Source organism: Eptatretus burgeri, chromosome 16 (assembly GCF_056783735.1).
Source record: "Eptatretus burgeri isolate ZD-2024b chromosome 16, Ebu_testis_v1, whole genome shotgun sequence".
Lineage (NCBI taxonomy): Eukaryota > Metazoa > Chordata > Myxini > Myxiniformes > Myxinidae > Eptatretus > Eptatretus burgeri.
The window spans coordinates 11,467,102-11,494,635 of NC_140976.1; the positions used below are offsets into that span (position 1 = coordinate 11,467,102).

Genomic DNA, 27,534 nt, shown 5'->3' on the forward strand with positions numbered 1-27,534 from the left:
CAATATTTCATCCTCTGCCAATACAAGGAGGCACCACAATAATCATTTTCTGAAGGGATATGATGGGCAGGGCCAATCATCCACTGGAGACACAACACTTACCTCATTTTAGATCCAGGCCTCCATCCATTGTTGAGAGAAATCAAAATTTGAGTGACCAGAAAAAAAAATCCAAACCGTTGTTCAAAGTCCAAGGAGGAGAAGGAGGAGGAGGAGAAGGAGGAGGAGGGGGAGAAGGAGGAGGAGAAGGAGAAGGAGAAGAATTCACCAGTTGTAATGATAATTCTGTGACTTTGCTCATCATAATTTGAAGTATTTGTGTGAGCTACAATGGCATTTTTGACAAGCAGACACAAGAAGACCTATTTGAGCGATATTGGACTGAAATATTTGATTGATATTGTCAATCTAAGAAACTAACATGAGGTGGCCGATGGTGAAAGACAAGCTGAAGAGAACAGAGAGGATAAACGAGAATGTCAAAGTAGGATTTCAAAACACAGACACTTTTGCCTTTGGTAAGGCAGAGTCAAATCTTGCCAGAATTTGCTCTACTTTCTTGGGCAAAACATTCAGTGTCCAGGAGGAAATGGGTACAGGGCATAGGTGTGTCTGGGTGTTGGGTGGGGCTGGAGGTAATAAGATCATGACAGAGGGATGAGTTGGGCACATTACCTTTAGAGACAAATACCGATTTAAAACAGTCAGCCTTGTCTCGAGCACAGTCAACTGTGAATCTACATGAGGTGAGGGAAAGGATGCAGGGTGAGCACACCAGAGAAAGGCTTAACAAGGCACCAACGAGACTTTGAAGGAGACAGGTTGGAGAGTTCAGCTTTATGATAAGCCAGATAATTGTTTCTGTTTGGCTGGGAGTGGACAAAAAGTGAGGTCACATTTTACATTATGCAGAATTTCCATGGGTCCCAGATAGTCCCATTGGGTCTGTTGGGTGTTTTGAGTCCTCTCGGTATTTTGGGACCTTGTGGACTTTTAGGTCTTCAGGGTATTTTGAGCCTGTTGTGTCCTCTGGGTTTTTTGGGTCCTTGGGTCATTTGGATCTCCTGGGTCCTAAGAGTCTTTTGCATTCTCTGGGTCTTATGGGTCCTCTGGGTCCTTTGGGTATTTTAGGTCTTCAGGGTCTTTGAGGTTTTTAAGGTTATTTTGGGGTCTTTGGGGTATTTTGGGTGTTTAGGGTTCTTTGGGTCCTCCGGGAACTTCAGATTAAGTATTTCAGGTTACAATTGTGGGTGACATCAGGTCAGCTGTCCAACCAATGGATGAAGAGTGGACATACATGCATACATACACACATACACTTGCTCCATTATAAATAGACTAGCAAAGTACCCGTCTTCGACGGGTAATTCATAAATGAAAGCATATGTCGGTTACTCACAGTTTCTGTGGAATCAATTTTGTTACGAACGGGTCTCTTCGGTCGTCTACTGCAGCACATTTTTAAAAACAACGTTCCTCGTTTTCTTTTCTGGGGCATGGACGTGCAGCTTTGATCTTGATCCAACTCTTGATGCCGCAACATACAACATTCCGTGTGAGAAAACAGGCGAACGCAGATCTCGTTCGATTATGCTGAACGTCTGTCCCTGTGCTTAGTTTATTGTCATGGCAAAGCAAGGTCGTAAGGGAAATTGTAATCTACAGAACTGGAATGGCAGGTCACTGTCGGATGGTATAAGTGGTATCCTTGGAATTAATGCATGTTTTCCTGCTGCCGGCCCATTAATCAGGATTACTTCAATCACATTTGGGCTCATTCGGTAGACTGTACAGCGGGTGCCATGCATTATATTTGGTGGATCCAATGAACATAGAACAATAACTGGGCAGCCCACTTTCAGCTTAAGTTTGTGTGGTGGTATCCCTGATATTTCAATGGAATTCAGAAATTCAACGGGAAAGTGCACCACTTCCTCCGGAGTGAGTGCAGTGTTGATTGCATTATATATCTTGACTTCTCCTGGGAAGCGGTCAATGACGGTAGAGTTGACAGCATCCATAGTTTCATTTAGAGGTGCGAGTATCACTCGTTCTAACAACCAGTTGTTGTCGTTTGGAGCACGTCCTGTTAATCCGACATAGATTTCCTCGATTAATTTGGATGGAGTTTCGTGCTGGTGGATCCCTTCTGGTAAAGTGATGGTGGCCGGTTTATTTTCAACAGGGTAGTTACCATCTCCAATGTTCATGAGGAGATTGGCGTAATTAGCAGTGGTGAGGTCGTTTGTAAGTTGTGCTCGTATGTTGTCACGTTGCGCCATATAAACAACCAATGGATGAAGAGCGGACATACAAGCATACATACACACATACACTTGCTCCATTATAAATAGATTAGAAGTTTCAATATTTATTCCACATTGCAAATTGCTTGATATCAAACTTCAGCAAACAGCAGAATAGTAACAGATTAGGAATACAAACAATATTAACAAATTAACTGGAGAAAGAACATATATATATATATATATATATATATATATATATATATATATATATATATATATATATATATATATATATATATATACATACATATATACATACATATATATATATATATATATATATATATATATATATATATATGTATCTCCTGTCCTACAACTCTATGACAAAGAACTTAAGACAGCTCGATTTGACGACTTGTGGAGGTGTGCTCATTTCTACAAATCATGCTTTTGATGCCTTCCCATCTCGTCCATCTTTTTCATAATCTGATCGTGCAAGGAAGTGAGCTGGAGGAGGCAAAAAAGAAGCAAATACGCTCTGTCATAAGGTTTGGTGTCACCACTTCAGCACATTCCCATGGTTAGAATCTCATTCATTGTGTTGATTTGTCCTCTGTCTATTACTCTCCTTATAATTCATGCAAAATGATGTTGGAGTCTCCTTATGTCCTTTGTTCAACGTGTTATTTGTGCAAGCCACTCAAAGAGCTTGAGAACATGTAGAAAAATATCAAAATGCATTACATTTTCAAAATTTCTTGTTATGAAGTCTTATTATGTCTGCTCATGCTTTTGTCATCCCCACACTTTAAAAAAAAATTGAAACAGGTTGTAAATATTGTAATTGGCTCCATCCGTCCATCTGTCTGTCTGTCCATCAGTCACGCTATCTCCTGATAAACAGTTGTGCAGAAATTCACCAAACTTTGTAGTTATGATCACCACATGGCAAGAAGGTGCGAGAGCAGTATCATTTTGGACATAGCCCCATGGGCAGTAAAATACCACATTTTAAAACATAATTTCATAAAACTTTGTATATGCAATCAGCATTGGGGGTTGCATGAAATATGTATGAGATCTTGTTGGATTGGACCCCCGATTCATGCCCCTGGCGATGGGGACTTCGGGTCATGGGGTCAAAAGAGAATATTTTTTCAAACTATAATTTGACATTGACGGATTTATTAAAATCTGGTGTTGGTGTGGCGCAGGCATGATTGGCTGAATGACCTCCACCTGTGCAAAAATTTCCTTGTAATTCCTTGATATTGGGTCATTCTTGATGGAAGTTTTTGCCATCTTTAAACTTTGCTTAAAGTGGGAAGTGGGGAGAATTTGTGATTGCGCACATCGACTTCGCTCTAGTTTGCATTTCAATGACATGTAATAGTGAATAGAAAAGTAATAAAGTCTCGATTCACGTTTACCTCTCCCTTGGGAATTAGAAATTCTAGAATTTTTATTTATTTAATTTAAACAAGCAAATAACCACTCTTTCAGAGAGTGAATTATGGTGTCAATGAAATATTTTGTACAATGCTGTGTGGATGGTTGCACTCCCTACTCTCCCTTCTTTCAAAAAATTGTGGTTGCACACCTACTCCTCCTCCGCCTCCTCCTCCTCCTCCTCCTCCCTTCCCCCCACCCCATTTATATTCAAATTTCAGCTGGACTAATACACAGACATTACATTTCCCTTTTCTGGGGTCATTTCCCGCACACTCACAGGGTAAGGCACCAATTATAATTGTGCTCATGACTGGCTCACAAATATCCCCAGCGCATATACAAAATGTGATGATCGGCCAAACCTTTTTCAGTTATACAAGGTTCCTACATACATAAAGAGAATTGGCATATTTTAGTATGATAATTTTTGCAAAGGGACCATAAATTTCCCCACACTAAGGCAAAAGCTTGACCTTTGTCTGGTAGAGTTGACAAAGGGATGAAAGATATGGCCCAAGCTGCATGGCCAAGCTGCACCAGCGCTCTGCATCATCCCAGCAGTGGCCAGCAGCCAGTGCCACTCCACAGTTCCAGGCCCGGGTCAGGAACCACAGTACAGTAGGCTCAAGAAAGGCATTAGGCTGGAGTACAAAAGAGGTGAGAATTTAAATAATGTGGTTATCAATGCAAATATGATGAACTGATATCCCCTGCACATTGTGAAAAGCACCAACTTTTAAACGTTACATGAATTACCATGGATCATAAAACAATATAACAAGTTCTATTTTAGGCCTGGGATCTAAAAATCTACAGTACATGTAAAGTAAATGCACACACTTCCTTACAGACTACATTTAATCAAAACTCTTTCCCTTCCAATTTTATTTTTTACAATTCAACCCTCCACTACACACACTCTCTGTCACACACACACACACACACACACACACACACACACACACACACACACACACACACACACACACACACACACACACACACACACACACACACACACACACACACACACACACACACACACACACACACACACGCCACCCCCCCCCACTCACATATGTATTACATCTACATTGTCTATTTCTTCATATATCAAAATATTTTAAAGTTCCGCCTTCTCACATACACTTACATTTCCTTCCTCCACCCCCCCCCCCCACTTTAGGTGGCAATAAATTTATGGTACAAATTGTGGGGTAGAGAATGAAGCACCTGTTCAGACAGCAAGAGCAGAATGTCCTGATAGTGCAGCCAGGCCTGGTCAGTGAGGTGTGGGTTGGTCAGTGATGCACTATTGGGCAAACACAGCTCGACCAGGTGCTGCAATACTGCACTGATACACCCACACAAGTACCAATTTTATTACTGATACATCATGTCTTACGTATCTGGTCAACTGGTACTCCACATAAGAGGTATGAAGAATGTTTATCAAGCAGATAGGTAGTTCGTAAGTTGATGTAGTTCATATGACTAAGGGTGATGCTTGTATGTGTGAGACAGCACAATTAATAAGGTGAAAAGTTTTGTCTCCTGGCAACCTCCACATGCAAACACAATTCTTTTCTTCTGCTCAGAGAAGGAACTGAGCTCAGCCCACGATTCCAGATTTGTTTTGTCCAAATGTTATAGGTTGTTACCTGCAACGTTCCTCTTCCTGTGTGTTTGTTTCTGTGTCAAACTCGTGCATATATTTTGTGCTTTTGTGTTACTTCCAAGTGTGTGCCTGGACCCAACAGTGTTATTACACTTCTGTGTAAACATTATTCGTTAACCATTCATCTCCCTCCCTCGCTTTTGCTCACCTCCATTAACTTTTCAGGAGATTAGCCTTGGCAACAGGCCCAGATGACATCAGTGTCTGTGTTCTCAAATCCTGCAGTTCTGCTTTTGCCTCTCCTATGTCTGCTTTCTTCAACCTGTCCATTTTTAAATCACCTACTGTCAACTTGGGAAAACAGCCAATATTGTTCAAATACACAAAACGGGTGTAAAAGCAGATCTTCTCAATCGCAGGCTGGTTCAGACTTCCATAATCGGCAAAGTCATGGAATTCATCATCACAGCCGACTATCTTTTATGGACGTGGCTGCTTCTCTGTCAATAAAGGATGGAGATCCTGAATGTCAAGCAAAATGTCAGGGCTATGTCTCTGGACACATCATGGGTTTTCACCACAGTGAAATACCCACTCTGCTTGCAAAGTTTTCTGCCTGTGGAATACAAAGCCACCTTTCCTGAATTGCTGACTTCCTCCCCTCATGCAGTCAGTGTTTAACTCTTACCTGTGATGAGCCTCTCATTCCCTCTCCCAATAAAGGCTGGAGTAGTGCTCTGAGGTAGCATCCTGGACCCAGTTTCTGCTCCGGGTGCATATTAATGACCTTTCCATACTCTGGAAAAAAACCTCTCTTTTTTTTCCTCTTTGCAGAAGACTCCACATGCTACCGTACAAATTCACATCACAAAAACAGGCCGGGAGCATCGGCTTTCCTCGCTCCATACCTGGAAAGGATTAGATTTAAAGTTGGCCTCCAAAGCCAGACACAGACTACGTACCCTCCATCATGCCAAATCCTTTGATTGTAAATATGAACTACTCACAGCCAAAAAGTCTTTTAATCGCCATTAAATAAACTACTGCTCTCCCTGTACTTGATTATGTCCTGACTTCACATTGGTCTCCAGATGCTGTGGAATACAAAGCTCTCAACAGCAATAGTATCTCACAGAAAGCCAAAGCACAAGGTCTACTGCTGACTCTCATCAAAGACAAGTTGTTGGCCTCCATTTTACACTGCCTCTCTTCAGGTCTTGCTCCCTCGGCTGTTTCATCCCTCTGTCCCTCCCTAATATTTCCAAGTTACACACATTCATCTGGCAACCCTCTCCTTGTGAAACTGTCAAAATCCAAATTTACTGCTCACTTCCTTCCACTCCTTTGCTCTTCTTTTATAACACTTGCAGACCATCCTCCCTCAGTGTGTCCACTTCAACTATTATTTGCAGGATTTCAAAGCTGACAGTGCACCATCACCTCAGACATCACCCAAATCCCCTATAAAAAAATAAAAAAACCCCGTTTTTACAGCCATTTTTCCCTGCTGTGCAGGGGTTGGGCTTTTTCTTGAGGCAATGTTTTTTTTATGGCCGGATGCCCTTCCTGACGCCAACCCTGGTCGCCTCTTACGACACACAGGGATATGGTACACCTATTCTAACCGGGGCATACACCGGGACCAGTACACTGGCACTCATTTCGCCGACCTCAGATGGATGACAGGCTGAGTCAACCCCCTGGTGTTAATTCAGCAGCCAACGGGGCTTGAACTCAGGACCCTGGGATCCCAAGCCGCCACCCTAACCACTCAGCCAACACCAGGCTACCCAAATCCCCTATGATCTTTTATATCTTCATTAACCCTCCCTTCCTCTCCATATCTACTCTATTTCTAGATGACTTGGTTTCCTTCCCTTTTCTCTCCCCCCCACCCCCCAACCCCTTATTGTGCTCTCATGTGTTTGTTCATCCCCTTATTGTGCCCCGAGTGTTATCCTAATGCCCCACCATAAATACATTGCTTCTTCCCTCTGTCACTTTACTCCTACATGAGCCTAGGCATTGCAAACAAAACTAGAAAATAGAATTCAACGCAAATGCATATGCCTCCAACCATGTTAGATGTCATCTCAAGTAAAGGCCACATGAGAAATTAAACGTCACATAAGAGAGAGCACAAGAGGAAAAACAGAGCTAAGTCTCACAATACATTGACTTCTACCCTCTGTCACCTTACTCTTCCATGAGCCGAGACAATGCAAACAAAAAAGGAAGTTTAGCTCAGCCAAGATGAATGGCATACAAATTCCCCAAGGTGATAAGCTATTGATTAAGCATGCCTCCATGCAGTGTTGGCTAACAGGTTTATGACTAACTAGTTTGACGGAACTGAATATGGGATATACCAAAGCAATGATAACTAGAGCGAAGTCGATGGCGTACCATCACAAATCCCCACACTTCCCATCTAAAACAAGGTTGAAGGATTGCAAAAAGTTCCACGAGGAATGATCCAATATCAAATTTAGAGTTAAACTTTTTTTTCCCGTTTTGACTCGTGACTCAAGTCCCCACCCCGTGGGGCATGCACAGGGGGCAGTGGGGGAGGGGGAGGGGGAGGAGGAAGGGGTTTATATTAAAAAAAAATCGTTACATATTTCCTGCATCCCCCATGTTGAATGCATCTAAAAAGTTTCATTTAATAACGTTTAAACATGTGCCCGTAATTGCATTTTTTGGTATTCCACGTTTGACCCCACCACAGTGCAAAAATTATACTGCTTTCACACCTTCTTGCCATGTGGTGATCACAAGTACCATATTTGGTGAATTTCTGCACAACTATTTAGGAGGAGATCATGTGACGAACAGACAGACAGAGTCGATTCCATTATCGCCCCCTTTTTTTCAAAAAAGTATGGGGATAAAAGAGAAATGGTGGTAAGAGTTACACGTGTCCCTCAGTCCTCACCACCTTGGGAATGACCGTTTTGACCCATGCGACATTATTTCTCCAAACTGAATCTACATTAAATATTGTTACCAATTAATAAATCCTATATGATTGGAAATGTTAAACAGCAGGTTGCGGGTCACCAAACATGTTCTGAAAATTTATCAATATGATTATATGTGCATTAAATAGTTCGATGCAAACTATTGTGGTTGCCTAACTATTTGGAAAATTAATGAAATTTAACTCCGAAGTTATTTCTCGAGGCCGTTGAAAAAAACAGCCGCGTGCCATATATGGACGTTGACGTCACGTTCTCCAAAACAAAGCGGACGCTCACTCGCTCATTGAAGAAGTGTCCAGTTCAGCGGGCCGTTCTTTCGCTTTTTTGAGCTGGCAACTGTCTATATTATCCTTTTTTAATTTTGAATTATTGTAGAACAAAGTTATTTGGATATTTGTACATCATGCCTCGTACGTGTGTCCTCATGTTTTGCGAAAATGCCTCGAAAATGGGTAATCGCTCCTACCGATTCCTGAAGGAATCAAACATTCGCCGGCACTGGATAAGATTTGTACAAACAAAACGGGCGAATTTTCCCCCAAAGAAAACGGGTAAAGAGGACCCTTTGGATAGACTTGTCATTTGTGGTGACCATTTCACAGCCGAGGATTATGAAGGCATAAACACATCTGATCACCACTCTGTGAATACGAGTTGTTGGTTGACAAGTTCTCCAGATACTGCTCTGTCACAGAATCAATTGTTGAGTTTAAGTGAGAAAAACCTTGTAATGTATTCTTAAAGAGTACATGGAAAAAACATGAATAAACTTTCTGAAAAACACAAGCATGAAAAAATTTCTCCACAAATCAACTTATTGTTGATTACATTACTTTTTTAACAGCATCAGCAAATTGGGCTATTTCATTTCAATTGTAAAAAATTGATCAATTTTCCACTTTTTAGATCCTCGTGGAGGATCTCCAAGTCTTACTCATGTTGTTGTTCTTGTGGACTTTTTTGTTTCACAGCCTACAGTTTTCATCAAAACTTCCTGAAACTTGGCATATATATGTAAAAATACCCTGCGCAGACAGTAACGATCTCCGATTTTGAAAATTCCTCCTAGGAAAAAAAACAAACAAAAAAAAAAAAAACTTATGACGTCAAAATATCTCCGCTAATGGAAATCGTCTAAAAAATTATCTCCGAAACTAGGCAAGCTTTTTGAATTCTGTTTGCAGGAATCGAACAGGGCATTAGCAGAGATGAATTACTGCACATATTTTGGTTTCCTTCTTGCCATTTTTATTTTTTTTCTGAGATACATCAAGCTGTTGACGTCATTCCTATTTTTACTATTACTGGAAATCGAGGTACAACATACTCTTCTGAGATACATCACTATGACGTCATATCAATTTTTATGACGTCATTCCTATTTTTTGATATTTTTTGTTTCACAACCCAGACTTTTCATCGGATCTTCGTGAAACTTGCCATGTATATGCAGAAAGCCCACGTGCAGGCAGTAACCATCTCCGATTTTGGAAATTCTTCCTAGAAAAAAAAGTTGACATCATAATATTGCCGCTAATGGAAATCGCCTATATCATTATCTCCGAAACTCGGCAAGCTGTTTGAATTTTGTTTGCGGGAATCAAGCCGGGCATTAGCACAGATAATTTATCGCAAACCTGATACATCACAATGATGTCATATTCGTTTTTATGACGTCATCGTTAAGAGGACAAGGATCTTAGCTCATTCGAGCATGTTTTTCTAAATTTGGTAGAATATTTTCCCAATGAGGCTAAACATGTTTTGGTATTTATATGCCACAGCAGTCTCTTGAAAGTTGGGGTTTGTTCTAACTGTTCACTTTCGCTGGGGTCAAGCTCAGCTGTCAGAAAGACTTCAATGCCAAGGCTACGGTGTATAATATATTTGGGTCCATTATTGATTCATTCTATTTCTGACTCTTGAGTGACTCGAGGGTTAAAAATTATTATATCAAGTCACAGACAAATCAAACTTTACATTATTTTATGCATCGAACAAGAAAATGGAAATCTACAAACCAATCTGTCTGGTGGAGTCTGTCAGTGTTATTCACAACGGCTATTTCATGTACAAGTGGCAGGGCTGACTGCCCGGCAGTTCACACTGTGTGAACTGCCGGGCAGTCAGTCCTTTCACTTATACACGAAATAGGCCGTTTTCTGGCACTTGCAAGTGGCTCAAATTTATATGGCTCAGGGCCAGAAACTCCGTAGTATAAATTCCCATCATCCTCCGACTCGTCCTTGGCAATATCGGAATGAAAACACTCAATTTCATCGCCGCTGAAATCACTCTGATTCGCATCTCGCCATTGTTCACATGCTGTTTCTGAATGTTCACGAAGTTTTCAGAGAACGTGATGTCACAGCATCTTTGGTAAATTCCGGTCTGTTTTTTGATCACTGACAAAAGTTTTGACTGAAAAGTTAATTTTTGCATATTTTGAGTTTGAAATGGAAGAAAATAATTGCCCAACGATGATTAATGTGATTACAACCTTCGAATCAGGCGAAGTCATCAGCGACCCAAAACCTGCTCTTTAAGTTTTGTGTTAAAGACATGATTCTGATAATTCGGAGCAAAGGCAACTCGAGTTTCAGTTAATTAATTAAATGAGATGTACTGTGGGTCAAATGATTCATGCATACACATCGGCATGCATCATTGGCATCGTGATATGAAAACGGATTGTCAACAGAGCTTTGAAGATGACTGGTGTTGGGGCTGAGTGCTTTGGTCAACAGGGGCATTGCAATGTGTGAACGAATTGGGTGAAAGTTTTGTTATGGAAACCGACACTCTCAACCCATGGTTAAACTGTAGTCCATCTTTGGATTCAGACAGAGTGTCACCCTACTTTGAGATTGACCTTGTGAGTATGCCATTAAAAGGTGAGGTGAGGAGCGATCAGGAGAAGGATGGAAAGACAGAAGGAAGGAAAGATCAAATGAAGGAGAAGCAGATGTGACTCGGTGGTGATCTTGGAGGTGACCCAGAGATCCAGCTCCAGCAGCGTACGGAGCTTTGGAACGGCGAAGTGCTGGGCACAGTGGGAGACAGGCAGCGATGGTCTCATGAGCTTTTGCACTGAGCACACGGTGACCACTGACCTGGTGTACAGCTTCACTCAGCTGGCTGATCGGTTGTGCTCACGAAGAGCCAACACAGCACAGTGTGCTTCCCTTGGCCATTGCACATGAAGGTCGTCCCTCCCTCCACCTAATTCCTTCTTATAGTTTGGCTAGAGACATGGTGAGAACCATACTGCATGATCATTCCCGCGGGGCTCACTCGCTCGACACCCAAAGCTGATCGCTAATCTGCAAGGTTCGTTTCTGCATGACCATTCAGCGCACATGGGTTCAGGGAACCGTAGGGCTTGAATCCTGACCCAGCTATAAGCATCATGAGTTTTACCATGAAGTCCCCTTCGGTGTTTGTGCAGAGGAAAAGGGATACCCAGTCCTTTGTGGCCTTGAAGCCGGCTGCTTTGCTCTCGTGCTGCGAGATGAACGTTCTGGTCGGCATCTTTTTCCAAAACAAGCCGGCCTCATCAGCATTAAAGACCTGCTACGGCAGGTACCCCTTTTCTTCAATGAGGCTCGCGAGTTATGCAGAGAATGCCTTGGTCTCGTCGTGGTCCGCGGAGCCACGCTCCCTCACAAGCTTGATGTTGCACAAATTATATCATGTCTTGATTGAAGCAGTGCAACCATCCCCTGTTCACTGTAAACGGGCTGGAGGTGCTGCTTGTATCCGCCGCACTCGTTCTTGCACCACCCGCGTTAGAGAGATGGTCATGCAGGAGCTTCGCCTTCTCCCGTATCAGTGGTCTGCTTAGAAGCATACCCTTCTGAGTATCATTTTCGATCCTTGGGAGCCATTTTCGAAGAATGAATGCAGTGAGAGGCAAAACACAGGTCAGAGCACCGGGACAAGAATAATGGCGATCCAAGATGCGGTGAGTAGTCTGCCCATTGTTTGCGGGGGATTTTTACGGGTGATGCTGTATTTGGCAGCTGATAATAATAGATGTGGTGACCAATGTGGTCACAACACACACACACACACACACACACACACACACACACACACACACACACACACACACACACACACACACACACACACACACACACACACACACACACACACACACACACACACACACCTTGATATGTGTTACACTGGTAAGACATCACGTGAAACTATGTTTATGCAATGAAGCTACAATACAGTACCATATATTTAAAGTGCACATGGTGAGACCTCCCATGAAACTATGTTTATCCCGCAAAGCTACAATACACATGCAGGAAGCAGGTCATGTTTGTGACTCATGGAAACGATGTTTTTTGCATACGTACAGTATTGCACTGTGCATATACCCAGCTGTTTTGTGCATGGCTCACGGAAGATATGCATAAGAACTGTGCTATGCTCGTGAAAAAAAAACTTTAAAATCGGTGCGAAAACCGCGAATATGTGGGTCAATTTTCCTCTTCCCCACACAGTTGAAACATCACCCCCAAATTATTTTTGTCATCCCCAAGAATGCCGTAATCCTAAAGATTTATACGTGGCCACAAGAGCACTGGATGTTTATCGAGATGTTGCCGTTCCACAGGCCAGAATGCCAGTAGAGCTGGGGTTGAAAGGACGACAGGGCAAATCAGTGCTGTCCACCCAAGGAAGGAAGCTTGGCTCATGCTTTACCCAGATGATAGCAGAAAAAGCAGAACATGTGGTGAAAGCAGCAAGACGATTATGGCTCAACTGTGTGTTTGTAATTTTAAGAGATAGCAAGACAAATGAAAGGAAGGATTACTTTGGTTCATTAACATGTTCAGGCAGATTTTTGCATCAAGGAACAAGCACAAATTGCAACAGAATAACCTCAAACCAACCTATCTTCTCCATTCTTTTATTCCCTCCCATCCACAGTTTGCAGAGAAATAGCAATTCTTTAAATCCATTAAGGTAAATCCCCATCTGCGCTGCATCCTTCTCCTATTGCTTGCTGCTCTTATCTAGATGACAGAATCCACATTTATTTTTCCTTCTTGTTGAACCCTCATTCTTCCTTGCGCTGGGATATAGGAATTATTATGAGTTAATAACTTTTACTAATACAAAAACTTTGTTCTGCATTACTTTGTAGATTGTTGACAAAAAAGGAGCCAACGATCCATTTCAATTTCTAAACAAATGCAGGGGGCTGGCAGGGTGGCCTGTAAGTATGTACACTCACCTCTAAGCTGTCCAGTCTGGGCTTGAATCCCGATCCAGCTATAAACTGTCATCCCAGTGTTTCACAGGCAGGGTATTTCATCAATGTGTGTACCATCCTTCAAATGGACATTAAACGGGAGTCCCCTCTGCCAGTATTAGTTGGTGGACGTTAAAGATCCTACAGTGTCCTTCACGAAGAATAGGCGAGCTATCGCCGGCACCCTGAAAAAGTTATAAATTCCTCCCCTAACCTACAGAGGGCATTGCATCAGTGGCACAGCCAATTATGCTACCCTGCAGCCTTGTGTTGCATACGGAAATATAAGTCAAAACAAATATGTTATTATTCACATTACTTATATTGATATGAAATGTTGAAGGAATTATAAATATGTAAATTGTCATACAATTCAGCAGAAGCTGCAAAGTGATAATAAAACTGAACTAAAATAAATTACTCCTAAGAAAAACAGGCCATTTGGTCAGAAGATGAATAACGTGAAACTGCACATAGTTTTAATTAGAGATCCATTGGGTAATTTCAAGATTAATTCTAAATTATAACTGCTCATAACAGCCACTGTACAAGTTTAAGGCCCATGCTTATGTTGGTTTAATCACAGCCAAAACAAAGGCAAAACTAGAAGGATTAAACATCCAAGAAAAAAAATTGTGGAACAAAAAATACTGTTGCTAAAGAACCACACAAACCACATTCGTGTGCACGTGAGAGATTACTCGAGATTACACTTATCTCCAAACCTGCAGCGTTTGAAATCTGATAAGGTAGCCTTCTTGAGGTACAGTGACAAGGCTTGGGAGAGAGCCTTCTTGGCAAGCTCGGGATGGTTGGTTGGACCTTCGGAGGCAAGGGCTGCAGAGGTATCACACACAAGCACACGTACCCGGAGCCAATTTCAGTTGGGAATGTCATCTGAAGAGGATCATTTTCTACTCGAGGGAGGACTCACCAGCAGCAGTCTCTAACATCGCGGGCTCCAGACCACGCAGTTCACAGATGTCTTGTAGAGTTCCATCCGGACAACAGGCTGGTAGTTTAAGCCGCACTTCAAACTCGTACAGCAGGACGATGGCATGGGAGGGATCATGCTGTGTTTCTGGTAGTTGCATATAATTTACATCCAAGATGGTTATTTTCATGACATAAATCTTAAAGTAAACGTATTTTGTGTACAAGCCACATATGTCACTATTATACGAGTCATTGAAAAATAAACAAGTGAGTTTAACTTACAAAGACAAAGCAAGGATGAGCTTGAGGGGCACATGGATGAACATTTGGAAGGATCAGTGAGGCAATCTTTCCATAATTGAAATCCCACACACGACCTGTCATCAATGGCATACCTTTGTTGATTGTTCCAAGCCTGGCATTCACCTCTTTATAAGTCGCCACCAACTCCAGCACTTTTTGCAGATGTGGTACCTGATGATACCAATAAATTTCCTTTTTCCTGGGCATTGCAAGTTACTCTACTCGCTCATTGTCTTAGTCATTCGTTTCCCAATGGCAGCTCACAATGAAAGCGTGAATCATCTACAAATCTGACAGCTGAAGATGAGACAGCACACAAAGGAAAATCACTGCCGCTACAAAAAACAAAATCACTCTGTGAAGAAAATGTTTCTCCCTACCTGTTCTCCAATCATGTAAACTTTCCGAGCCTGTTGCAGGCAGCATGCCATCATCATCACCAGACAGGTCTTCTCAGAAAGCAGTGACGCCAGATCTTTTTTCTTTAATGCCTGGGAAAACTAATTAATAAAAAAAAAATGACCGTTTTTACAGCCATTTTTCCCTGCTGTGCAGGGGTTGGGCTTTTTCTTGAGGCAATGTTTTATGGCTGGGATGCCCTTCCTGACGCCAACCCTGGTTGTCTCTTACGACACACAGGGATATGGTACACCTATTCTTACCGGGGAATACACCAGGACCAGTACACTGGTACTCATTTCGCCGACCTCAGATGGATGACAGGCTGAGTCAACCCCCTGGTGTTAATTCAGCAGCCAACGGGGCTTGAACTCAGGAGCCTGGGATCCCAAGCCACCACCCTAACCACAAAGCCAACACCAGGCTTCTGGGAAAAACTAATTGATGATGAATAATTAAATTGTGTTTCTTGATATATATATATATATATATATATATATATATATATATATATATATATATATATATATATATATATATATATATATATATATATATATATATCCAGGTTCTTCTGATTAATTATATTTAGACATCTTGATATCAGAATTGGTAGTGTCATAGTTAGAGCGTACACTCAGAGTGTGGGATGTTGGTGGTTCGAACCCTTGCCAAGTTATATTCCAAAGACGATAGAAATGGTACGTGCTGTTTTCTTGCTTGACATTGAGCATTTAAAAACAATAAAACCAATATAAAACCATGGGTTGGCAACCTTTGCACAGGCTTATTTGGGCCTGATGGCCTCTTCTTGTGTCAAAGATCATTGTAAGGGAACTCATCTTATTATCTTACCTAAGACCAATCAATTTCAGTAAATGTCTAAATAACCAGCATGAGATGTTATTCCTGGTGTGACACAATTTCCTTTAAATCTCACACCCATAACACATGCAAGAAAAAGGAAAATCAACCTGTCTATACAGTCGTTAACAAGATGCTCTCTGAGTCAAATGTCAAATGAGAGGTTTAAGAAATACCTTGAAAGAAAGCTCAAAGCAAGTTTGCATGAGTTGAGGCCACAATTCACAGCACAAAGCAAGGTTCCATGCTAGAAAACACACACACACACACACACACACACACACACACACACACACACACACACACACACACACACACACACACACACACACACACACCTTAAATAATCGCCGGCCATTTACCACATTTGGGAAACATCTATGAAACATACTTGTTTGAATACTCACCAATCTTCTTGAACCAGATGACATCATTCGCTTCATCACCACCAATATTCTCACCCAAGTCTATTGATGTCTGGAGCATGTCATATGCTGTGAGCACGTGTGGGTAGAAACAATTTTGTTGCAAGATAGCATGGGTCTACATGTACAATATGAATATATAGAAGACATGTAAAGGTGTACACGACAGCACAAAGGTAACAAAGGCCTGCTTAAGGATAAGCGTGGAATACATTCTTTTCAATAGTACATTGGAACGAGCAGTGCAATGAACCTTTAGTTTGTCCAGTGTTGTGAACAAGACTCAGCTGATGGGGCCTTCAGCAAATCTCATGCTGCTGGAGAAATTTGAAGGCAGATCCACTGAATGGTTTGCCCTTTCCTTCATAAGAGTAATCAGAGCAGGAACATTGGAATTTCACCAAAGCACAGGCACACAATGTGTCAGCACACTGGCAAAACTCCAAGGCACTCTTTAAGAGTGACTACTCATCCAGAATTGGTTCTCAGCAAAAAAACCCCAAATGTTCAAGACTTGCCAGGCAAACCAACACTGTGGAAATGGTCTATGGCAAACTATTTTTTTTTAAAACACCATAGCATCATTAAAATCCACCAGTAAATGTTAAGACAGGACATTTCACTTTAAAGTCCACTTCAAAAAGACAGTGCACTCTTAGATGCTATGCCATGCATGCAAAGCACCATGATGACAGTTTATAATTTGGTTCTATTCGATCAGGACTTGAACCCAGCAGTAGACAACACATTGGTGAGTGAGTACACTATCTGTAGGTTCTCCTTTCGGTACACAAGAAAGGACATTTCGGTCTCCTTATCAGTATGTAAATGCCATTTATATGTGTATAATCCTACATTTCCATGAATAAGACAGGAATCCCTCACCTGTTTTTAAGTATCCTACAGACAATTCAATTTCTATTTCACTGCCAAAACAAAAATATGAAACGGATGAACACATTTTAAATGAATATGCATTGGAAAACATTACAGTATTTTATTAAATTAATATTAAACCAATCAACACATTTCAGTACTATTCACCATTTTACAGCAGCAATACGGGACTTTCGAAATTACGTAACCCGCCACAAAATGCTCAGCGGACATGCGCAGAAATCCCTAGAAATAGTGATCTTTGGGGCATGTGATCTTCTATTGTACATGCACAATAAGGATCGTTACCTAACATGGCTCAAAGAGCTTCAAAAATAATCCAAAAATACTTCGAAAGTTCCAGAGAGAAAGCTGGAGCGTGCTTCTGTATAATGAAAGAGTTTCTGAATACTGATGGAGGGAGACACCGGACTGTATCTGGTTTGGGTGCTACTGAATACTGATGGGAAGAACATATCTGGGGCTTGTGAATGCATAGGGTAAGTTTAAAATCAACTTTTAAAGTGATAATATTTACTATTAGTCATGTTAGTGGGGGTATGGGGCAGGGAGCTGTGAGGGCTGTTGTACAGGGTGTGTAAATAAAAGGTTAACCACTTCAAAATTTTATTGACCAAAACATTGGGTAATAAAACAAAAAATTAACTCGGAAAATGAAAAACAAATAATGGAGAAATGAAGCTCATTATGTGTGAATGTGTTTATAGTTGTGTTCGATGTGAGCAACCCCCCCCCTACACACACACACACACACACACACACACACACACACACACACACACACACACACACACACACACACACACACACACACACACACACACACACACACACACACACACACACACACACACACACACACACATAACATCCATTCACACGAGTTGCGAAGTTTTCAATAATATTTCTGCAAGTTTTAATGGTTACTGTCTGCACATAAACCTCAACTGCTGCCTTCAGATCAGTTTCAGATCTGGGGTGTTCCTTGTAGACGTTATCCTTACAAGCTCACCAGAGGAAAAAAACAATCCAGTGGATTGAGGTCGGGGCTGTGTGGAGAACATTCACTTTCCATACGAAAACTGAGAACTTGTAGTCAGAATTTGATGCAGAAAGGCAATTGTTTAGTTGGCTGTATGTGGGGTAGCACCGTCTTGCATGAACCACTATCGCCTGAGGGCTGCAGTCCTCATCGATTGCTTCAAGTCTTCATAAAATGTGTTGACCATCGAAGGGTATTGTTCTTGATTGATGGTGACCATTCTTCTGTTTTTGTCTTCAAACCAGTATGGCCCAAACACACCTCTGTAGCTGACAGCCACAAAAGCATTGACTTTCTGACTCTTAAGCGACTTCTCTTCAACCTCATCTGGATGTTGACTTCCCCAGAAAATGTTGTTGTGTGAAGTGACAACTTCTTGTTTCATGTGATGAAGTGATGTTGCAAGGAAAGAGGTTTAAATCTTGTTTCATTATTCTTCTGATACTGCTGGGAGCGAAACCCAGTTCAGCCAATCATGTCGATGTGATTTCTTCGGACTGCACGTGACTGACTCACGAGCTTGTTCCATGTTTCCTTCACACCGTACACTTCTTGGGTGGCCGGACGTTCCCTTGTTAATGTTGAATATCTCCCCTTCACTTTTGAACTTTTTCATGAGTTTCCAAATGGCTGGCTTGTTTGGCTTGTTTGTGAGAGGCATTCCATATTCAGGACAGAACCTCGTCTGGACTGAAGCCTTTGATTTGGTCTCAAAATACCACTTCACAATGTTTCCTCTCTGCTCTGAAGAAAACGTCATTTTTTCTGTGGAATACTTTGGCTTTGCTTGAATGGCTTCTCCAGAGATCATTGATCACCCCTGTAAAACAAAAATAACAATAAAGGTAATGACTAAAAGTACAAACGTCATTTGAAGCGGTTAACCTTTTATTGACACAACCTGTAAATATCTTGTTTGTTTGGTTCCAGAGCCACAAAATATATTATACCAGATTTGTGCATCTATTACTAAAAGGAAAAGTGTGTGTGTGTGTGTGTGTGTGTGTGTGTGTGTGTGTGTGTGTGTGTGTGTGTGTGTGTGTGTGTGTGTGTGTGTGTGTGTGTGTGTGTGTGTGTGTGTGTGTGTGTTAATGCTAATCATAGACAAGACAATGACATCATCAAATTATGTTTGATAACGAAGGGGTGGAAATGATGAATATAGAGAAAATACAACAACAGAAGGAAGTGTGAGGTAAACTTACAGAAACAAACAACAGAGAGAGAGAGCCACCAAGGGTTGTGTAAACTTTACGAAATGCAATTAGGAGGAAACTGCAACTTCAACTATAAGGAAACTGCAATCTATAGACGTACAGGAATGGTTGAGTAACACACGTCATTGGAATTGTAAACATTCCATATTTAACGAGAAGGGCACTCGGTAGCGCGAGTACCTCCGCCACGTAATGCCTGATACAATAAGTGATACAAATACAACCAGAACTGCCACTTTATAACTGCTGGCAGTCATGACCGGGTACCCAGTCCATCCTCCTTTGACACAACATGAGACTTAAATCATAGTTGCAAAGTTTTGCATTGATAGGATAAGTGGTGCCAGAGAAAACATTATTTAATAGTGATACAAACACAGGCCTGCTTCGAGACGGCGTGGAACAGACAAGTTACGAACCGGGCAGCACAAAGCGTTCAATTTCGTTATTACTGGCTACCAGATTCAACTAATTAAATAATTCTGGCTGCCAAACCGCATGACCGATCAGGTTGAAATTTTAAACTTTTGTTTCACATGTCGGCTAAATTATAAATGTGAAGTTTCGCATATATAGAAGCAGCAGTTCCAGAGTAAACATTAATTAATATTTATCCTTCAATCCAAGATGGCGGCCAAACCATATGACTTGTGAAATCAAAATTTTTACCACGTGTGTATACACGATGGTAGAAGATAATTGCAAATTTTCACTTCGACAGGTTAGACAGTTCCAGAGAAAACATTATTTAATATTATTCTTAAATCCAACATGGCTGCCAAACCATGTGACCTATCAATTAGAAATCAACAAACTTGTATTCAGTGCTCATGCGTAATAGGTGTGTGAAGTTTCCCCTAATCAGATCAGCTGTTCTGGAGAAGAAGTTTGAAAGTTTTAGGGTAAATTCAAGATGGCCACCAAACCATGTGACCGATCAAGAAGAAATTAACAAACTTGAGAAAGCACCTCATGCGGAATGTATGTGTAAAGTTTCGTCTCAATCTGTCTTGCTGTTCTGGAGAAGAAGATTTTTTAAATTTATTCATTTTCAATCCAAGATGGCGGCCAAACAATGTGACATTTGACATCATAATTTTTACCACATCTGCATACACGATGTTAGATGATAATTGCAAATTTTTGCTTCGATAGGTTAAGCAGTTCCAGAGAAAACATTATTTAATATTTTTCTTAAATCCAACATGGCTGCCAAACCATGTGACCTATAAATTCGAAATTAGCAAACTTGTATTCCCTACTCATGTGCAATAGGTGTGTGAAGTTTCCCCCTGATCAAGTCAGCTGTTCTGGAGAAGATGTTTGAAGGTTTTCGGGTTTTTTGAAGATGGCTGCCAAAGCATGTAACCAATCAAGAAGAGATTAACAAACTTGAGAAAGGACCTCATGAGGAATATATGTGTAAAGTTTCGTCTTAATCTGTCTTTCCCTTCTGGAGAAGAAGATATTTAAAATTTATTCATTTTCAATCCAAGATGGCTGCCGAACCAGGTGACCTATGAAATCATAAATTTTAATTCTGCTTTCCATCGTCGACCCGAACAAGTTTGTGAAGTTTCGTGTAAATCGGATAAGGTCTATTTTTCTATCCAAGATGGCCGCCAAACCATGTGACTTCTGAGGTAAAAGTTTTTTGCCCTGTATGCAGACTTGACGGAAGAAGGCAGTTGCAAATTTTCGCTTCGATGGGTTTAGGAATTCCAGAGAAAACATTATTTAATATTTTCTTAAATCCAACATGGCGGCCAAAGCATGTGACCTATCAATTCGAAATTAACAAACTTATATTGCATACATGTCCCGAATATAGTTGTGAAATCTCCCCTTCATCGGACCAGTGCTTCTGGAGAAGAAGATGTTTGTAGGTTTTAGGGTTTTTTTCAAGATGGCCGCCAAACCATGTGACCAATCAAGAAGAAATTAACAAACTTGAAAGAGGACCTCTTGGCGAAACTGTACAGTTTCGCCTCAATCTGTCCAGCCCTTCTGGAGAAGATTTTTTTTAAAAACACTAAAAAACAAGATGGCGGCTGAATTACGTCATCGATGACGTCAAGAAAAACATTTTTGACAATGAATTTAGGTGTAGATGACACTCAAAATTTTTCAGATTTTTCCGATGCGGCGTTCTACTTGACGAATTTTCACCGGTATATTGCTTCACCTATGACGTCACCAAAAATCACACGTGTTCCCCAGAGGGAGCTTAGTAAAATGTATCAAGCGAAAATTTTTTCCATTGCACGGTTTCTGAGCTACAGAGGTCCAAAGTTTATCGTTTTTTTCAAGATGGCGCCCGCACCACGTGACCAATGACGTCATAATTATAACGTGATTGTGCTATCAAAAAAAGATACATACTATGGTGAAAATTTCGTGTCGATCGGACTTAGTGTCCCAGAGAAAATCATATTTAAAGCGAAAAAGGGTGCAAAATGCCGGCGGAAAAAGAATAATAATAATAATGTATAATGCATAATAATAATAAACAGAAGAAAAACAATAGGGTACCCGGTACTCACAGGGTACCCTAATAAGTGAAATATATACCATATATATATATATATATATATATATATATATATATATATATATATATATATATATATATATATATATATATATATATATATAAACCATTTAAACCCATTTCAGTGGTTGCTTGAAGACAAGAAAGCCCACAAAAGAAAAAGGTTTATAAGTAACTGTTTGAAGATTTGAACAACACTTTGATCCAGAGATGAGTGGGATGGTCGTGTTTGTTGGTGGACATGTTATATTAAAGCGAAGATGTGCGTGATTTAATGTATCATCATATAATAGAATGTGTGATGGGAGTTCAAACTTTGTGTTAATACATTAAATCCTCGAGTGAGTAAAGTCTGATTAGTGAGGTTGCATTGATGGGTTGACTGACTGCATGGACGCAACTGAGGTTGTGGATCTACTGATGTAGGTTATCTACTGATGTGGATCAGTGACCAAGGTTGTCGATCGGCTGTTTGGAGAGGTTCTGGGCTGAAAGGATTGAAACCTTGAGGAAGAACGGTGCCCAGATGAGGATCCAAGCGGTCAGAAAACCATTCATTTGTTTGCAGGTTAAAGTTCTTACTTTTGTTAAAGGAACACTGTTTTGAGATGAACAGCAATCTTGTAAATTATATTATATTTCAGGAATAGCCAATACTGTACAAGTGTGTGTGTGTGTGTGTGTGTGTGTGTGTGTGTGTGTGTGTGTGTGTGTGTGTGTGTGTGTGTGTGTGTTCGCTCATTTGTAAAAGAAGAAAATGATGGGAACTAGACACCGCTCATCCACAAATATTTCTCGTATTTCCTTTGTTTTTGTGAGTCCAATTTGCATCTAGGAACACAACAAGGCAGGTTTAAAGTGCCCCGGCAAGCGGAAGTAAGTCACTGAAAACAGCATCGCGCATATGCAAAAGGCCTCGCCAGCATTCATACATCACTTTGAAAGTTCTGTATTTCTAGAGAACCCTATTAAAGATGCAATGATCAAGTTTTATTGTGTTAAATACCTTTGGCCCTGTAGTTTGCCATCTTCGGTCATCTTTAATCTCAGTAAACAACTGTTTGGAGATAAAGAAAGAAGCATTTGATTAGAGACAATCATTACTAATGTTAAGGTGGCGCATCTTTAATGACCGTCATCATTCCCAGTGGGTATGGGATGAAAAGATCTCCATGTCCACTGGGTTAATTTGGTGCGAATCACTCAGAACACAATGACCAGGGCAGAAAGCCAAACATTATAACTGAGCGAAGCTTATTGGCGGTCCACGTTGACCCAATATGCTTGTTTAACAGGTTAATAAACCAATCCCTTAAGTGCTATGTCGAGCCTGCTCCTGTTGACCATACAAGGTTTCATAAAAACAGGAATTTATTACAAGGAGAAAAGGGAAGGAAGAAAAAGATAGCCCCACAGCAGTGATTGCAATCAAATCATATATATTTTCCAGTGTTTGTGTGTTTGTATGTTATTCTTTGATGGCTGAACCGTAACACCTCGGCCCTAAAATATGGGTGCAGTCAGAATTGGGCATGGTTTTAAAGTGACCACACGTTGGCTTTTGAGGCCACCAAAGGCCACGAAAAAGTGTGTTGGGATGCAGGGTGAGGCGGTGTTGCTGCTGGCCCACAGGCACAAGGTAACTACCATGAGGCCAACAACTCCATAGCTTTTCAATACTCAACGCGTCCCAAAACTGCCGGAAAAAGGTCTCCAGCCGGGCAGCGCCGTGTATTCCTATAACCGCCATGCCCCCCCCCCCCCAACTCCACCCTGGGCAGCACTGGATGCTCCTGCTCGTAATAAATAACTGAAACAACGTGTCCTCGGTACCATGACCACCTTAACACATACGCCATATTCTCCTTCACTCAGGGGGAACACGGGGCAGACAGTAGAGATGACGAGACAAAGACAAACCTGTTCCATGTGGCACGTTTGTACAAACGGTATTGTTCCTTGTCTCAGTGCACAGCGGAATGGTGTGTAACTTGTCCTCATCACACCTTGTGTGCTAGTGTTACCCCCACATTCCCCAAGCACCAGCTTCTTACTAATCATGCCGTGAACCATGAACCCAAACCACCAGGAATTCTCCAACAACGAACAACAGTGAGCCACCAACCAACTAGGGCCCCGAGACAGAAGCAGCACAGAACAACCACGAATGAAACACAATACATGAGGTGTGCAAGCTTTTATTACATCACCGCGGGTACCATCAAACCATACGTGGTGCACACTCATTGGCCGACGCAGCCCGGCAGACGATTAATGGCGCGTGCCCATTGGCTGGGGAGTCAAGTCAACCCCACACGTCAGAAAGATTATGATTTAAATGCTTGTTTTCCAGCCCGTTGTTGGACCATTTCCAGCAACCACTCGTTGGACACAAAGTCCGACCAGCGACAGCCAAGGATTCTCCAAAGGGACCTGGTACCAAAGGAATTAAGTGTCCTTCTCAGATTCTTGGTCAGAGTCCAAGTCTTACATCCATAGAGCAAGACTGGAAGCACCAAGTACCTGAAGACTCCAAACTTTCGCCTTCCGCACAGGTACCGACAGCGCCACACTCCATGATCCAGTGAATCCATGACTCCCCAGTCCCGATCCAGACATCTGTTGACCTCTAGCTCATAGCCAGCAGAGACATGAATGTCACTGCCAAGGTAAGTGAATCTCTCCGCGACCTCAACATCCTCACCACAAACGGGTACAGACAGGACAGCAGCATCCAAGATGTCATGGAAAGCCTGGATATTACTTATGACCCAGGAAACCCGTAATCCCAGCGGCTCCGACTCCTCATTCAGCACCTCGAGGACCTCAAAAAGGATATCTAAAGTCTCCGCAAAGATGACAGCCTCATCTGCGAAATCAAGGTCAGAGATCTTGACATTCCCAAACGATGCACCGCAGCTTGATCTCTCCGACATCCTCCCCAGAATCCAGTCCATAAAAGTGCTGAAAAGTGCGGGGGCCGGTACACACCCCTGACAAACTCCAGTAACAACTGGAAATAAGTCAGAGATGGCACCAGCACATCTCACAGCACTCTCAGTACCAGATCGATCAGTTTTGGTGGCACCTCACGAAGACCAAGAATCCTCCAGAGGGCATTCCGATTCACTCAATCAAATGCTTTACATAGATCAACAAAGGCTGCAAGCCGCCCCTGCCAAAACTCTCGTCTGCGTTCGGTGAGGACCCGAAGAACAAGAAAACAGGTCAATCGTTGACCTCTTTGGTGTAAAGCCTGACTGCTCTGGACGCTGGTGCTCAAGCAGATGGTGGCGAACCCTATCAAGAATTATCCGAGCAACGACCTTGCCCGGCACTGAGAGCAGCGTCACCCCTCGGTCGTTGTTGCAGTCTTGGCAATCACCCTTTCCTTTCCAGAGAGGGACAACACGGGCTATCTTCTAGTCAGTTGGGATGATGCCTGTGTTCCAGGCAGAGCATAGAACTGCATGCAACGACACGAGTGCAGCATTTCCACAGCCATGAGAAGTTCAGCATGGATGCCACAGATCCCTGGAGCTTTACCCCATTTCAACCGGTTCATCGCAGCCTGCGTTTCCACAAACGAAGGTGGACCACAGTTGATTGGAGGATCAGCAATAGGGATTGTAACACCCCTGATGTCTAACTCGATAGCTGGTGGATCAGCCTGGTACAACCGCTCAAAGTAACCGGCCCATCGGGCCTTCATTTCGGACTCCTCTGTCAAGAGCCTACCACCCTCTGCTCTAACTGCAGTACACCCAGGGACAGGCTTGAACTAACGCAATGCTCGAATTTCCCTGTGAGCAGGACGAGAATAACTTGACACAGGTGATGCGGTGTGATCTACCCTCACAGATTCCTCGCACATAGGCCTCCTTGTCCACCCTTGGTGCACATAGTTTTACGCCTCAGCTCCCTGAACAGCTCAGCTATGCAATTCAACCTGGCCCTGTGACTCTAGGCAGCGGTATCCAGTGTCCCTTGAGAGACAAAATTCTTCTTCACCCTCCGGTGAGTTCCAAGACATCCACTGGCAACATCAAGGACGGTGGTCTTGAAAGCACTCCACAACTCTTCAGGACCCCCCAAAGCACCCAAACCCCCCAAATCTCCACTTCGCCTGTTCGCAAACTCCAGAGTAACCCTCTCATCCTTGAGCTTGCCAACATCCAGCCTTGGATGGGATGATACCATTCTCCTGGATTTAAGGTGCAACTTCAGAGTTGCTACAACAAACCGGTGGTCAGTATTGAAGAACTGAGCACTCCAGTAGACCCTGCAGTTCTGGATCATCCTCCAGCGACCATAAACGAGCACATGGTCAATCTCCTTTGCCACACCGCCAGCGTTGGAATGCCAAGTCCAGCGATGAGCTTCTGGGCACTGAAACCATGAACCGGCCACCCTAAGTCCATGACTTCTTGCAAAGTCAAGGAACTTAGTGCTATTCAGGTTCACAGTTCCAGACCCATGGGGACCAACACACGTCTCATAACCATCCCTATCAGTTCCATTTGATGCATTGAAATTGCCCAAGACTAGAAGTGTCTCTCGCCTGGGGCACTGATCTACCACAGACTCGAGTGTGGCATAGAATGTGTCCTTCACGGTGAGATCACTCGGCTCAGTCGGAGCACAAACAGAGACGAGGGAAATGACACCCAAGGAGTGACGACTCCTTCGTCTCATAATACGCTCGTTGACCGGTGTTACCTCAATTATAATTGGAGTCAGCTTATTGGATGCAGCTGCAGCAACTCCTTGGGCATGGTAACCATCAGAGCGACCAGACCAATAGTAGGTGTAACCACACGCCATGATCTCGCTGCACTCCGGTCTCCGAACCTCAGAGAGTGCTGCAATACCGATGTCCAAACGCTTTAGCTCAGATGATAGACAGGTGATCAACCTCTCTTCGAGATAGAACATTCCAGGCACCAACCCAAAGGGACCGCCTCAGGGTAACCCAAGGAAACCGCCGTCTTGTGGACGACACCTCAGCACCATCACGACACACTCTCCCACAATCTGACCCGGGAATGTTACCCCATGGTTTCCTTCCTATCAAAGATTGGGGGTCCCGAAGGCTTTGCCCCAATGCTATCATCCAGTGAGCTGCCCTCTAAAGGGAAGCTGCACAGGAGGTACTCCCACGGAGTGGTTTTTCAGGTTTTTTTATGCTTCTGGAATGTTTTGCAGAATGAAGGGTTTTACGGTGGCCGGAGTGCAAAGCCTGCCACCAACCTCCTAATAAGAAGTAACCCAACTACAGGACGACATTCGTAGACATCGTCAGGCACTCGATATGGATGGCCATTG

At 42.3% G+C, this 27,534-nt stretch overlaps 1 protein-coding gene across 13 annotated transcripts in view; it reads right to left on the reverse strand.

Annotated features, from left to right (window-relative positions):
- Positions 1 to 2,587: 2,587 nt before the first annotated feature.
- Positions 2,588 to 27,534, reverse strand: part of TEX11 (testis expressed 11) — a 136,903-nt gene continuing 111,956 nt past the window's right edge. For all 13 annotated transcript variants that reach the window (XM_085859400.1, XM_085859402.1, XM_085859401.1 and 10 more), the window contains 11 exons: positions 23,216 to 23,266; positions 17,388 to 17,428; positions 16,485 to 16,571; positions 16,254 to 16,324; positions 15,195 to 15,314; positions 14,907 to 14,985; positions 14,510 to 14,656; positions 14,301 to 14,412; positions 4,938 to 5,058; positions 4,178 to 4,345; positions 2,588 to 2,759 (listed from right to left, as the gene is read on the reverse strand). In XM_085859400.1, coding sequence (XP_085715526.1) covers positions 2,688 to 2,759; positions 4,178 to 4,345; positions 4,938 to 5,058; positions 14,301 to 14,412; positions 14,510 to 14,656; positions 14,907 to 14,985; positions 15,195 to 15,314; positions 16,254 to 16,324; positions 16,485 to 16,571; positions 17,388 to 17,428; positions 23,216 to 23,266 — 1,069 coding nt within the window. In that variant the 3' untranslated portion in view covers positions 2,588 to 2,687. The remainder of the gene's footprint in view (positions 2,760 to 4,177; positions 4,346 to 4,937; positions 5,059 to 14,300; positions 14,413 to 14,509; positions 14,657 to 14,906; positions 14,986 to 15,194; positions 15,315 to 16,253; positions 16,325 to 16,484; positions 16,572 to 17,387; positions 17,429 to 23,215; positions 23,267 to 27,534) is intronic.